Genomic DNA, 13,488 nt, shown 5'->3' with positions numbered 1-13,488 from the left:
CTTCAAGAAGTTCTTGATTTAGAAGAAATTCATAAGTAAGATATCAGGAGACTCTTGCAACTCCATAGGAATTAATGCTGAAGACCATTACAGACCTCAGATACTGTATCACCTTGCATAATTTCTCTCCATACTATAAGCCTTAATACAGTTTTGTATATTTGCATTTAATGGAGGTCATTGCTAAAGAGATCTGTTTTGTTTTTTAAGCATTGTGACCTGGAGTCTTTCAGAGTCTTGTGTTAGGAAGTTATTTTTCACAGGTCTATAAGGATCAACACATTACTGAATCTAACCTACAGTTGATATTTTTGAAGCTAAAGACCCCCTCTCTTACCCAACTCCCCAGAAGAAGCTACAGAACTACTGTTAGTGATACCAATAATGGACACATAATAAGCTGAAAACTTATATACATTTCTTTGGTAATGAAGAATGTACTGAAAGTCACTTGCCAAAGTGTTGTTCACATTTAAGAGAAAATTACTTAGTACATTTTCAGTAACTCAGTTCAGGTTTAATGATGACTCAAGAAAGCCACACAGGATTGAAACAAATTTGAACCACATGCTCACCCAACTTACTTTGCCTAAAGACTTAAAGGTCACTGTTTCTATAGAAAACAGTAATGAGAACAGTCAAGCATCAATAGATAAGAAACAATTTGGAACAGGTTACATTTAGAACTGTAACAAATAGCAATTTCCTGTACTATTAAATGTTTAGCTGTCTGCAGTAAAGGTTTATTTCTTAGACTCTCCTAATCTACATTTTTCATTTCACTACCTCTCAACACAAAAATCTCAATATATAACTGTTGCATTTATTAGTGCTGATTCACATACAGTACTATCACTTAACTGGATGGATGCACAACAATGAAAACCAGCTTTTGATCAAGACAACAACTATGATCTAACAGAATCCAATGTGTACATGGAACTTTGGGTTAAAGAACGGGAATCCTCATTCAGTTCAATGCTAGTGAACATTATGAATATACAAACAAATTACATGTCTGGTGCATTCCCTGAAACATAAAGTGAACTGTGAAGCCACCGCTTGTAAGTACACTGGAATTCCCATATGGCAACCAGAACTATTTGATCAGAACAAATACCTTTTACACATTTATCAATACACATAAAGATCATCTGTACTTAGCTAAACTATACACAGTTTCAGAGCATACTTACCCCATCTGATTGTCCTCACACTTTAAATGTTTGCACACATGTCACTATGCCTCCTTTGCTTCCCTTATAAATCTCCTTAATTGCACAAAAGGGGGAGGTGGTTCATCCAAACTGTTCCCCCAAGTGCACAATTGAGCCTATTTTAGAAATTGCCCCATCCCTATATGATTAGGGAGATTTATGGAAGAGGAGGTGCCAGAGTGTGTATATGCCATGAGAATGCATGCCATTTAAACATGTGGGGCTGGTTGGGTAGGTACCTACTGTCCAAATTGAAACAGCCCTGAAATCTGTAATATTAGACAACATGTGTCACCTGTTCCTAGTAATAAACATAGTAAACTCTCTCAAATTCAGCTATGTGTAAGCAAAGAAACATATTAAGCTTTACATATATATGGAAGAAAAACACTTCAAAAGTAAAAGCTGGTTTCAGAAGCTTCTTAGAAGACACTAAAAAATACTCATGGGCACAATACACATTTACTTACATTAATCTTAAAAGGTCAAAGTTCTTAAAACACTTGTGCTAAACACAGAAATATTTCAATCACCAAAAGAAATCCCACATGTTTAAAGGGAGAGAATAGGGGAAAAAATTATGCACTGTAACTTTTTAAAAGTACATAAGAACTCTTCAAATAAAGTTCACATGAAGTGGGTTTCTGGTCTCTAAAAAACTGTGGCCATCACAGACATCTGTAATGTACACTGCCCTCTTTTTGAAGACAGATGAACATCCCCAACAGTTCAACATTTAACAACATTCTTGGCTTCATCATTTGTTTGATTGCTTTTCGTACTTCTCCTTTGCATGCTGGCTTCTGTTCTGGTGCCTAGGAGGAGAATAGCTGACTCTTCTCCTAGCCTGAAAGCTGGGTCTGTAAGGATGTGTTCTGTACCTCTTTGGTTTGGTTTCTTCCCTGCTCTGGCTTGGCTCAGATTCCTTACCATCTTCCGTATGTTTCTGTCCTGGGTCTTGCTCTTTGGGGGAGTGTAATGTGTTCTTAATAGTATTAATAAGAAATCTCTTATTTGTGCTGGCAAGAGGGCACTTCATCCTGCACAGATATTAGAAAGAAATAAAAAACAAACATCTAGAATGCAAAAGACAGTTACCTCAAATAACCAATCAAGTAGCTCAACTTTGCATGTGTTTGGCTTTCCTTGTATGCCATCTAGTGTAAACTTGGAGTACAGAAAGAAGCAGTCAAGATGCAGACATCTGATCACAGGCTTGAAACCAAAGATCAAATAGCCAGATTTCAACATAAAAATGAAACTGACAACAAAAACAATTCTTGACAAGTGCAGCATACACCAAAATTACATATCTGATAGTGGATTTTGATCCATGTATGCTTGGTATAAAATATAAGATGGTTGGTTTTGCTAATAATATAGCTTCCCCTTTGAAACAATCACATATAAGATTCAGAGCTGGAATTATTCAACTCCTGAACAAGTACACAGTTCAACAGCCCAAGCCCATTGCAGTTATCTCATTAAGTTCAGTATTCAGGAAGAATTTCATCTTATTGCAAATTACAAATGTAAAATATTTATTCTGGCATATAAATGTTTTTAGCCATTATATAGAATTATATCACATTTAATTATTATTTTTAATGGCTGTATTTTTTAATTTTTGTTTGAACTGTTGACTTCTTTACATAGGTTGAAACTGCAATTTAAGTGTAGTTTCAATAACCTATATAATGTTAAAATAGCATTAATGCTTAAAAAAAAGCATTTAACTAGTAAAACTGTGTTTATTGTTAAAATCACCTAACCCAGTGGTTCTCAAACTCTGAGGGCGTTTTACTCCCTCAGTAAGTATTTGTGGGGGAGGGGCTAGAGAAGGCAGGGAAATGACCCCCAGGATCACATCCGTATGGAGGGGCAAGGGAGGGTACTTCTGACTTACATTATGTACGCAGGGCTGCAAGAGGTGCGGGGAGCCCTGCACAGCCCTCCCCGAAACTTGGAACTTTCAAAAACAGCAGGAGCAAAGCACCTCCTGCAAAACAGAAATGCTTTGCACCTGTTTTTTCTTAACGGTCCAAGTCTCAGAGAGCGCTGCAGAGGGCTGCGCAGGAGTCCCCGCACCTCTTGCTGCAGCTCTGCCTACATAACCTAAGCCAGAAGCACCCTTCTCGCTCCCCCATAAGGATGTGATCCTGGGGATCATTTCCCTGCCTCTCCCCTGCCCCTGCCCCTTAAAGGGACAAGGGAACCTTTACAAGAACTGGTGGGTTGTGACCCACCAGTTTGAGAACCACTGACCTAACCTAGTGGTTCTCAAACTTTTAGGGAGATTTACTCCCTAAGTAAGTGTATTGGAATCGTGGAAGATCTGGCGAGGAGGTAGATGTGGTGTCAGCAGTGGCCCCTTTAAGGGTAAGGCCTGGGCATCCAGCAGAGTGTGCTACACAGCTGCAGCCACTTGAAGGCAATAGGGCCCTCAGGGATACAAGAAGCACCTGAGGCAGGAAGGGTTCGTGGGTTGTAGAAGGAGTGCAGGTTGGAGAGGAGACTGACTGGGCTTATTGACTTTGCCCTGGATACTCTGACTGACTTTGTGACTCAAGGACTACTGGAACAGGAGAACTAAGAGCAGCAGTATACTGCTGCTATACCTGGAAGGACTGCTGCCTTAGGAACTGGGTCCCTGCAGTTTAAACAGGCAAGCTATCCTGGTGGTGGAGTCTAGCAGTGCTGCTGTAGAGAACTGGGGCCATTGTTGGGGGAACAAAAGGGGAGCTAATTAGCTTAGAGTGGGCAAAAGTTCCTTAAGTGAGGCTTGGAGTGGGAATCTGGCAGAACAGTAAGTCTTTGTGGGGAAGGGGCACAGTGAAGTGATCCCCAGAATTGTGTTGCTAAGGGGGGCAAAGGGAGGTGCTTTAACTTACTTTGACTTAGTTAGGGCTGCTGGAGGCTCCAAGAGGTGTGGGGAGCCCTGCAAAGCCCACTACAGGGCTCCCTGAGGCTTTTAGAATCTTCAGAAAAGAGATGGTAAAGCACTTCCTATTTGTGAACATAACTAGGAAGGACTTTGAGCTCACTTTTGTGAAGATTCTAAAAGTCTCTGAGAGCTCTGCACAGGGCTTCCTGGACCTCCTGGAGCATCCAGCAGCCTTAAGTCAAAGTAAGTTAAAGCACCCCCCATTGTCCCCCTTAGCAGTGCAATCCCCAGGATTGCATCACTGCCCTTGCCCCTTTCCAGCCCCTTCAAGGGATAGGGGACCCTTTACACAAAATGATGGGTTGCAATCCCCCAGTTTGAGAACCACTGACCTAGCCAATCATGTCCCCCCTCCATTTGTCTTCTATGCTTTTTTCATACTTACATGAGATTACATGCTAAGAGTTACCCTGTCTATACAAAAGAATTTAGGAGCAAAGTAATATTTGCTGACCCTTATTCTTTTGATGTATGTTAAATGGAATCCTTTCACTTTTGAATTTTTTTTTTACTCATGGATTTTGTGGTATGTGTACTAATATAGAGATTGTTGGAAGACATGGTGGTTTCTTTTCTGAAGTTCATATATGTTCTTTCCTTTGGAAAGGATTGCAGCTAGTTTAAATAGATATACTATTCTAAATTGTATTCCCTGTCCCTTCCTCGCACCCCCAAGATATTTCTTCATATTAAAATATTGGCATACTTCTCCCTCTTTTGTAAAGGACTATATAAGTCAGTGCCAGGCTGTTGGAGGTCATAGGACAAAGACCTGCACTGGACTACCCCCCAGCATCCCCATTTATTCTCCTAAGGCAGTGGTTTTCAAACTCTCATGGAGAGTTTGAGCCACTATAAGTGCTTGCGGGGGCGGGGGGGAGGCAGCGTTGTGATACCCAGGATCGTGCTGCTCAGGAGGCTGCAGGGGCTTGGGTGCACTTACCCAAGCCTCCTGCAGCCTCCCCAGGGTGCAGGCAGCCCGGTGTTTGGCAGGGCTCCCCGCAGCTGTGAATGTAAAAGCGGAGTGATTGCGCCCCACCTCCACTAAAGCGGAAGTGGAGTGCAATCCCTCCACTTTCACTTTGACTGCTGCGGGGAGCCCTGCCAAAGGTTTGCACTGGGCTCCCCGCACCCTGGGGAGGCTGCAGGAGGCTTGGGTAAGTGCACCCAAGCCCCTGCAGCCCTCTGAGCGGTGTGATCCTGGGAATCACATCGCTGCCTCCAGACTGCCCCTGCCCCCTTAAGGGGCCAGAGCCCACAGGTCGTGATGCCCCAGTTTAAAAAGCCCTGCCCTAAGGATACACTGGATCCTATTGTGGCTACAGGTATAGAGTGCTCAGGGGTTGTTCCAGCCTTATGGGCCATCAGCCAGTGTCCCACCCAGCCAATCTCTGACATGAGTACTCCTAGCTGTAGAGCAAAAAGAGGGGTTGGAAATGGGAGTAACCATCCTTTAAAATAGGGGAGGGGTCAAAGCTTAGCGTGCATACATGCAGGAGGTCCCAAGTTCATTCTCTGGCATCTCCAGGTAGTAGGGTGAGAAAGGGTCTTTTCTAGAACCCACTGGTCTGATCACATAATACCATAGCTTTTTCATCTATATTGGTTACAAATATGTTTCCAGATCTAAACAAAGGTACTAGAACAGTGATTCCCAAACTGCGGGATGGGATCCACTGATGGGTCATGACCTGATTTTTGGTGGGTCGCCAAAGGGTGATGGAAAGATCAGAAAACCAATTGCCTCAAGCTCTGAGGTTATTAAAAAATCAGATACTATAGCTGCTAATTACCGGGCAGAAAGTTACGCTTCTACAATTTGCAAGATAGCTGTTAACTGCTCTGCAAGGGGCTGAGCTCCTGAAGTTTGCAAGTTTGTGTAAATATAGGGAGATAAATGTTTGAGGGTGTTTTTTCTGATTAATATAAATGAAATATTATTTCTTTCTAGAGCTCCTTTTTCTAAAAGTCTGGTAAACCTATATGGGTCCCAACAGACTGTCATTTTAAAAAGTGGATCCTGGTGCTAAAAAGTTTGGGAACCATTGTACTAAATATTACCACATGGCTTAGGACCTGGAAACTTGCAAGACCATGCCCCCTCAACTAAGAAAATGAAGCTATGTACCTACTAATCAATGAACTCTTTTCTTACTGACTCAAAATAGGGTTTGTTTCCTTAGGAGACATCAGTGAGGTCTTTGTCAAAGCTTTCAGAAAACCCAAGATGACCAGGAAAACCCAGGATTGACCAGGATTCTGATATGGTTTTAACATGATTAACACTAATCCATTTGAGTGCATCCCACAAGCTGCTACACATTAAAGTAATAATTTATTGCAATTTGATAAATGGAAAAATGTGTAAAACAAAAGAATACTTATTCAAGGATGTACATTTTTATCACTATTTGCAGAGGCTTGTGTCTGTTTTTTTAAAACATTTTAGGAAAACACCACATTTTGTTTATCATGAAAACTTACCAGCCCATGGGCCCCATTGTTTCTGCTCTGGTTCTCCCACGTTTGGCCTCTTTTAAAAGTTCTTCTACAGCCTTCCTAAATATTGAAGTAGAAAAAGGATTTAAATCCGGGCCATTTTCAAATGCCTTTGAAGATAAAGACAATTGTCAGCTGTCAATAAAAAACTAAAAGTTATTGAACTATCATAAGCTAATCAAAGCTACTGCCCCAGAACCAAATCATAATTATAAGCATTAGAGACAAGGATATTTATGCACAGAAACTTCCATTTTTAACAGTCAGTCCCATGAGCCACTGTGTAGGCACTCAGGATATGGTTTTTAAGAAAAGGCCATTTATCAAAAGAGGATTTCAGGGGAACCTACGACCTAACACCAGTGTAAAAAAAAAAAAAAAAAAGTAATGTCAGCCCAATTGATTTTCAGTAAGTGAAACATCCAGGATTACATGCTCTCAAGATTCTATTCAACCCAGCTCCACTGCCTTCCCTTTTAGTACAATCTCATGTGTATTTACTCAGAAGTCAGTCCCATTGTGCTCAGTGGGGCTTACTCCTAGGTAACTGAAATATGGTCAACAAATAATTGTGTGGTTTGAAATATTTCAATAACTTACAAGTATCCTCGAATCATCAACTAAAAGGAAAGATATTGGTTTTTAATCAGTCTTCTTTATAGCTCCTTTTATAGAAACAAATATCTGTGGTTAAAATAAGTGGTCAGTCCCATGTTTTTTCATTACATTTGTGATACCTTAACTCTTGCCCCCTCATTGTACTCGTGACTGTTCCAGGACTAAAGATTTTCTGCATAAGCTATAAAAGATGTGGGTTTAATCCTAGTTATGCAACTAATTCTCAAACTCATATGTCGAAGATAATTTAACCGAGTTTGCAAATAAGGAAAACTTAGTAATTAGTGAAGAATTTAGACAAGCATAGGACCTTGTCAGGGTTTTTACTATAGTTATGTGCAGTGATGTATGCTGTCGGTAATGTATCCCAGTAATCTGTGTACTGAATCTGGTTTATTGTACTGAAATTACCAGTGTAGAGATAAAAATCAAATACAAAAAAGCCTTTTGTTTCCAATCAGTAAGTATTAAAGTGCTTAAAATTTTCCTTTGTGCTCCAAAAAGCATGGGAAATTAGAAATTTAGGTGGATACTGTGAGCAGTAAAGCCGTAAAGGTAGATACCTTTGAACAGTAAAGTCTCCTTCATTATTCTAGTTTTAGAAATTAGGGCCCATGAACCATCCCTTGGTCTTTCAGCTTGACATTCAGTTGTGTCCAGGCAACAATCCAGCAGGTGCAGCTTCCCCAACTGCTTGCCAGGACACCTGATGAGTGTTGTGTCTGATACATCTCTACAAGTCACATTGCTTCCCCTTCCAGAAGTGCTTCTACAGTGATGTGAGGAGGTGTGGACTTGTGGAGGGGAGAGGAAAGGGTGAAATAAGAATATGAGGATTGTTGCCTGATTGCCTTAATATTTGAGAAGACTTCTTCTCAAATATTAAGGCAATCAGGCAACAATCCTCATATTCTTATTTTACCCTTTCCTCTCCCCTCTACAAGCCCACACCTACCTGCTCTGCTGGATTTCTGCACACTAGTACCAGGATCCTTCGCACTGACACAATGTGCCTTACAACACATTTGTGACAATTCATGTGCCCATCCTGCCGGCAGAGGCCAGCGCAGGATTGGGCCATAAATCTGATAAAACAGTCATTTGTTGCAAAACTGCATGAATCTTTGTATGAATCTATATTGAACTGCTGGCCAGGTTACCACTTCTGTCTGTTACGAGAAGTGCCAAAGTGGAGTCAAACTTTTTAAGAATCCTGTACAAATCTCCTTCTATGAGGAAGACTCATATGTTGGTCCTACATGCTTGGGTCTTTCAGCGGACTTTGCAATTAATTGCTGAACAAGGCTTGGTTATCCACTACAGTGAGCATATTTGCAAAGCAAACCCTGCCCCCAAATTATGTATAGGTGATGTCTGTGATGTACAGGTGATGTTCCCGGACCCACCCCTGTGGATACTGAAAACCGTGGATAACAAATTTGGAGTTTTCAGAGCTCACATGAGCTCCGAATGCAACTGGAGCTTTGCTGTTAACCAGAAGTTATCGAAAAACCACTCCAGGCATCATTCTGAGCCTTGACAAAGTCACGCACAGCCTTTCTGAGGCTCCGAATGGCTCCTGGTCAAAACCAGAGGAAGGCTCCAGTTATGTCTGGAAGGTCTGCAGGGGGGTGATCTGGGGGTTTGCATCTCCAGTGAGGCAAATCTGCAGATGTGGAATTCATGGTTAAAGAGGCCCCACCTGTGTGTCTGTTTTCTTGAGTTGCTCATCAATGCTGTTGGGTTCATTTTACACCGTTGCTGTATATTGTCTTTTTTGTTTTACTTCTGGATTATTCTTATTCTAAGCTACTGTGGGGGCCCAATTTGGGTGGAAGAGCAGAATAGGAATGTGTTTAAGAACATTTAACTATAGTTTCATCCACAGCTCAGTTCTTTACCCAGTATGTAACTAATTTGTGGAGTTCCTTGCCACAGGATGTGGTGATAGAACCTGGCCTACACATGTTTACAAGGGAAGTGGACAGATTTTCAAAGGGAAAGTTCATCACAGGTTACAAACCATGATGACTATATGCAACCTCCAGGTTTTAGAGGTACCCTATCTCTGAATGCTAGGTGCAAGGGAGTAGCAACAGGATACAGGTATCTTGTTGTCTTTTGTGCTCCCAGAGGTAATTGGAAGATACAGGAAGCTGAACTAGACAGGCCCTTGGTTTGATCCAGCCAGTGATGTCTGGTCCAGGGATGGCAGGTGAGGCAGAACTGCCCCATCGTAGTCTATGGAAAAGCACCACAGTTGCCCTGCCTGCTCACACCTGAAGGGACTCTGCTTACACATGAGAAAGCATGTGTAAAGAGAGGCTCCTTGGGTGTAAGGAGGCTGAGCAGCTGTGGTGCTTTTCTGTGGACTAGGATGGGGCAGTTCTGCCTCACCTGCCATCACACACCACACGTCCCTGGGTGGATCAGGCCAAGGGTCAATCTAGTCCAGCTTCCTGTAGCCCACAATGGCTCCCTTCTGTCACTTTAGTTCCCCTCCTTGGACACTTATGTGGGTCTCCACCAGGCTCCAGAAACTCCTCTAGAAACATAACACAAATTCTTAAATATTGTCACACCACATCTTATCTCTCTCCACCCTGTCTACTATGTAGTCCAAGTAACACTGTTGTTAATAATAATAATTCTCACACTTCCCCAACTATCAATCTCTGCAGTGGCTTCAGGAGAAAGTTGAAAAAGTCAGGCTGGAAAAGTTAAAACACTGGCAGGCAATGGCAGGAAACAAGTACAAATACATAATCTCTGCAGCTGTTTTCTTTTGCTACCCATAGAAAACAGTAGCCAAAGATCTATCCTCCTCAGAAACCCTATTGGAAACAAACAAGGCTTCTTCCTTCCCTCATTTTGGAACCTTTTATGGTATTACAGATAAACGATAAAAAAGAATAGGTATTCCCCCCTCCCCCGGAGCTCTTAAGGCAGGGGTGTCAAACATAAGGCCCAGGAAGCTCTTTATCCAGCCCTTGGGCTCTCCTAGTATGACCATAAGCTGCTGTCAGCTGCTGAGTTGTACTAAGGTGTCACTGCTAAAAAGGCAGCCAGCATGATAATTAGGCTCTCCCACATGTTGAAAATAAGGTCAAGTTTTTCCTATTTTCTCTTCTGTCATTTGCAGCTGAGTTCCTGAGAGAGAGAGAGAAGTGTTTACTTCTGGTCATGTCTTGCTTAATGATATCACTTCCAGTCCTCAGCAGGCAACATGAATGCTATCTGGCCCACTGTATGAAACAAGTTTGACACCTCTGTCTTAAGGCATTACTTGTTCCAAAAAAACATTAAGGGTGCAGTCCTAACCAACTTTCTAGCACCTAGGTAAGGGCAATGCAACTCCAAGGTAAGGGAACAAACATTGCCTTACTGCAGGATGCAGCACATGCCCCACTGGCACTGCTATGCCAGTGCCAGAAAGTTGGTTAGGATTGCACCCTAAGACTGCCATCCTATGTACACTTACCTGGCAGTAAGCTCCACTTACTATAATGGGGCTTACTCATGAGTAAAGAAGCATAGAATCAAGCTCTTTAATCACATTAATCTGCAATCTATCCCATCAGTACCCTTCCCCCCCATTTTAAGCCTTGTGCCACTACTGACAGGAAAGGGGAGGGTAATGTTCCTTCAGTTAAGGTCAGGACCCCCTCTCCCCAACATCTCTCCACCTTACATAGGGTGACCTGATCCAATGGAGGTCAGAGTGCCTATTCCTTTAATATAGAAGGGAAAATAGAAGGGAAAATATGGGCAAGTACAGTTTTTTAAACCCTTCCATGTTGAGCCGCACCTGCCAAAATTCCCTCTTCTATACAATGGTTAAAGGTATAGGTATTCTGTCCTCCACTGGATCTAGTCACCCAGACTTACACAAATTATGCCATATTGGTCTGTGTGGGGAATAACTTCATATTTGAGCCCAAGCCTATGCATGTCTATTCAGAAGTAAGTTCCATTATAGTCAATGGGACTTCCTCCCAGGTAAGTGTGGCTGGGATTGCAGTTTAAGAGCCCATCCTATGCCTGTCTACTCAGGTGTAACCCCTATTATAGTCAAGGGGTCTAACTCCCAGGAAAGTGTGGATAGGGTTGCAGCCTCAGAGCCCCATCCTTTGTACTTTATACTCTACTCAGACATAAGTCCCATTATAGTCAAGGAGTCTTACTCCCAGGTAAGTGGGGGTAGGGTTGCAGTCTCAGGGCCCCATCCTTTGTACTCTACTCAGACATAAGTCCCATTATAGTCAAGGGGTCTTACTCCCAGGTAAGTGGGGGTAGGGCTGCAGCCTCAGGGCCCCATCCTTGGCACGTCTACTCAGAAGCAAGCCCCATTGCAGTCAATGGGGCTTACCCCCAGGAAGTGTGGCTGGGAGTGCAGCCTCAGTCACAGCCTGGAGCGTCCTGGTCGGGGGAGTCTCTCCCCACAAGGAGCTGCGCAGCCCAGCGCCGGCGGAAGGGGAGGCTTCTCGGCACCCGCCCAGCTGCCCGCAGCGCAGGAACTGGCGAGGGCAGGGGAGCTGCGGCCCTGGGGCCCAGCCGGCCTCTCGAAGCCTGGCCAGGACTCCTCCTCTCTGCGATGCGGTCGGTGTCCTTCCGCGCTGACCCTGCCCTCGGCACGGCCCGCCAGCCTCGCCTCACCTTTCCAGCTCCGAATCTTCCGCCATGACGGCCGTCGCAGCTCGTCCTGCCGAGGTCGCCTCCGTCTTCCAAGCCCCTCCCCACCGCGCGGAGGAGCAACGGCCGGCGCTCCACCAACCGCTCGCCTGGACCTCGGGGGGCGGGACTCCTGGGGGAGGGGGAGGAGGCGGAGCTTTCACGGCTGGCGGCGGAGTTGTGGGGCAGCGCGTCCCTTGGCCCCGCGGAAGGCGCGAAGAGGCCCTCAGGCCCCAAGCCTATGCCTGTCTACTCAGAAGTAAGCCCCCTTACAGTTAATGAGGCTTACTCCCAGGAAAGTGTGGATAGGATGGCAGCCTCAGAGCCCAATCCTATGCCTGTCTACTCAGAACTAAGTCCCATTACAGTCAATGAGGCTTACTCCCAGGAAAGTGTGAATAGGATGGCAGCCTCAGAGCCTAATCCTGTGCCTGTCTACTCAGAAGGAAGTCCCATTAGAGTCAATGAGGCTTACACCCAGGTAAGTATGGATAGGATAGCAGCCCTAAACATGGTGCTGCATTCCACAAAGCAGACACAAGTCTTGTGGCACTGACTGAAGATGAACAGGTTTATTTACCATGGCATAAACTCCCCCTCACAAATGGAAGTTTCTGCCACAGTAAAAGCACAGTCTTACACAGGTATACTCAAAAGAAGGCTCCATTGAGTTACTCCTAGATAAGTGTAATGTGGGGCCTGGACAAGGGGACTGGACAGACAGCAGAGACCATGTAAGTGGTACAAATATTGTTTATGTTATCAGCAAATTGAACAAAACAGCCAGATCCAAAGCTCTAACTGCCTTCCCTAAATCTTCCAAAAATCTCTTCCTGAAGTAAGGAATCATCCTTTCTATCCACTCACCTCAACTCCCCTTTTACAACTTCTCAACTGCTCTCAGCAACTGTCATGGTGATTGACAGGTCACTGCTACAGTGGATCACTGCTACAGGGAGAGAGACCCAGTTACTGTTTCAGAGCCCAATCCCATGCATATCTACTTAGAAGTAAGTCCCAGTATAGTCAAGGGGTTTACTCCTAGGTAAGTGTGGATAGTACTGCAGCCTCAGTGACAGTAAACTTACAGTACACTTACAACATAAGTATGTTTCGGCATGGAAAAAGCAGGATATAAATAAATAGTACCCCAAGACTACTGTGCTCTGTACACAATTAGGAGTTAAGTCCCAGTGAACACAGTGAAACTGACTTCTGTGTAAACATTCATGTGATTGCCTTTGTAAATCTGGACAGACTTTTAAGAACTCAATCCTTTGCATGTCTACTCAGAAGTAAGTTCCCTTATAGTCAATGGGGCTTACTTCCAGGTTAAGTGTGGTTAAGATTACAGTCTAAGTTGCCACAGGATTCTGTATGTGAGAGAGGGGAAGTTTCCCCACATTCTCACATTATTTTTGCAATGTATGAAGCAGCCACTAGCCAGTTTCTAGTACCTTTAAGGAAGCTATTTTAAATATTTTTTCCTACTTTTGTTCTTCTGTGAAGTAAACTAACTTATTATAACAGCCAGCAGCA

At 43.6% G+C, this 13,488-nt stretch overlaps 1 protein-coding gene across 2 annotated transcripts; it reads right to left on the bottom strand.

Moving 5' to 3' along the window:
- Positions 1 to 495: 495 nt before the first annotated feature.
- On the bottom strand, positions 496 to 12,013 carry POLR1D (RNA polymerase I and III subunit D). Of its 2 annotated transcripts, none has more exons than XM_066621127.1 (3): positions 11,935 to 12,013; positions 6,646 to 6,720; positions 496 to 2,257 (listed from the first exon to the last, which is right to left on the bottom strand). In XM_066621127.1, exons 1-3 carry the CDS (start codon positions 11,958 to 11,960, stop codon positions 1,975 to 1,977), a joined length of 384 nt encoding a protein of 127 aa, XP_066477224.1. In that variant the 5' UTR covers positions 11,961 to 12,013; the 3' UTR covers positions 496 to 1,974. The 2 variants fall into 2 exon arrangements, with proteins under 2 accessions (XP_066477224.1, XP_066477225.1); XM_066621128.1 differs by lacking the exon at positions 11,935 to 12,013 and adding an exon at positions 11,648 to 11,711.
- Between the last annotated feature and the right edge of the window lie 1,475 nt (positions 12,014 to 13,488).

The sequence above is a fragment of the Tiliqua scincoides genome, chromosome 3, assembly GCF_035046505.1.
Source record: "Tiliqua scincoides isolate rTilSci1 chromosome 3, rTilSci1.hap2, whole genome shotgun sequence".
Lineage (NCBI taxonomy): Eukaryota > Metazoa > Chordata > Lepidosauria > Squamata > Scincidae > Tiliqua > Tiliqua scincoides.
This window is presented reverse-complemented; position numbering and strand designations above follow the sequence as displayed.

What these genes read in the sequence shown, in the direction of transcription:
- POLR1D (XM_066621127.1), bottom strand. Translation starts at nt 11,960, where the DNA reads ATGGCGGAAGATTCGGAGCTGGAAAG. An exon ending in GAAGATTCGGAGCTGGAAAG is followed by an intron (nt 6,721 to 11,934) that starts GTGAGGCGAGGC and finishes TTCAATATTTAG; the next exon opens with GAAGGCTGTAGAAGAACTTT. An exon ending in ACAATGGGGCCCATGGGCTG is followed by an intron (nt 2,258 to 6,645) that starts GTAAGTTTTCAT and finishes ATATCTGTGCAG; the next exon opens with GATGAAGTGCCCTCTTGCCA.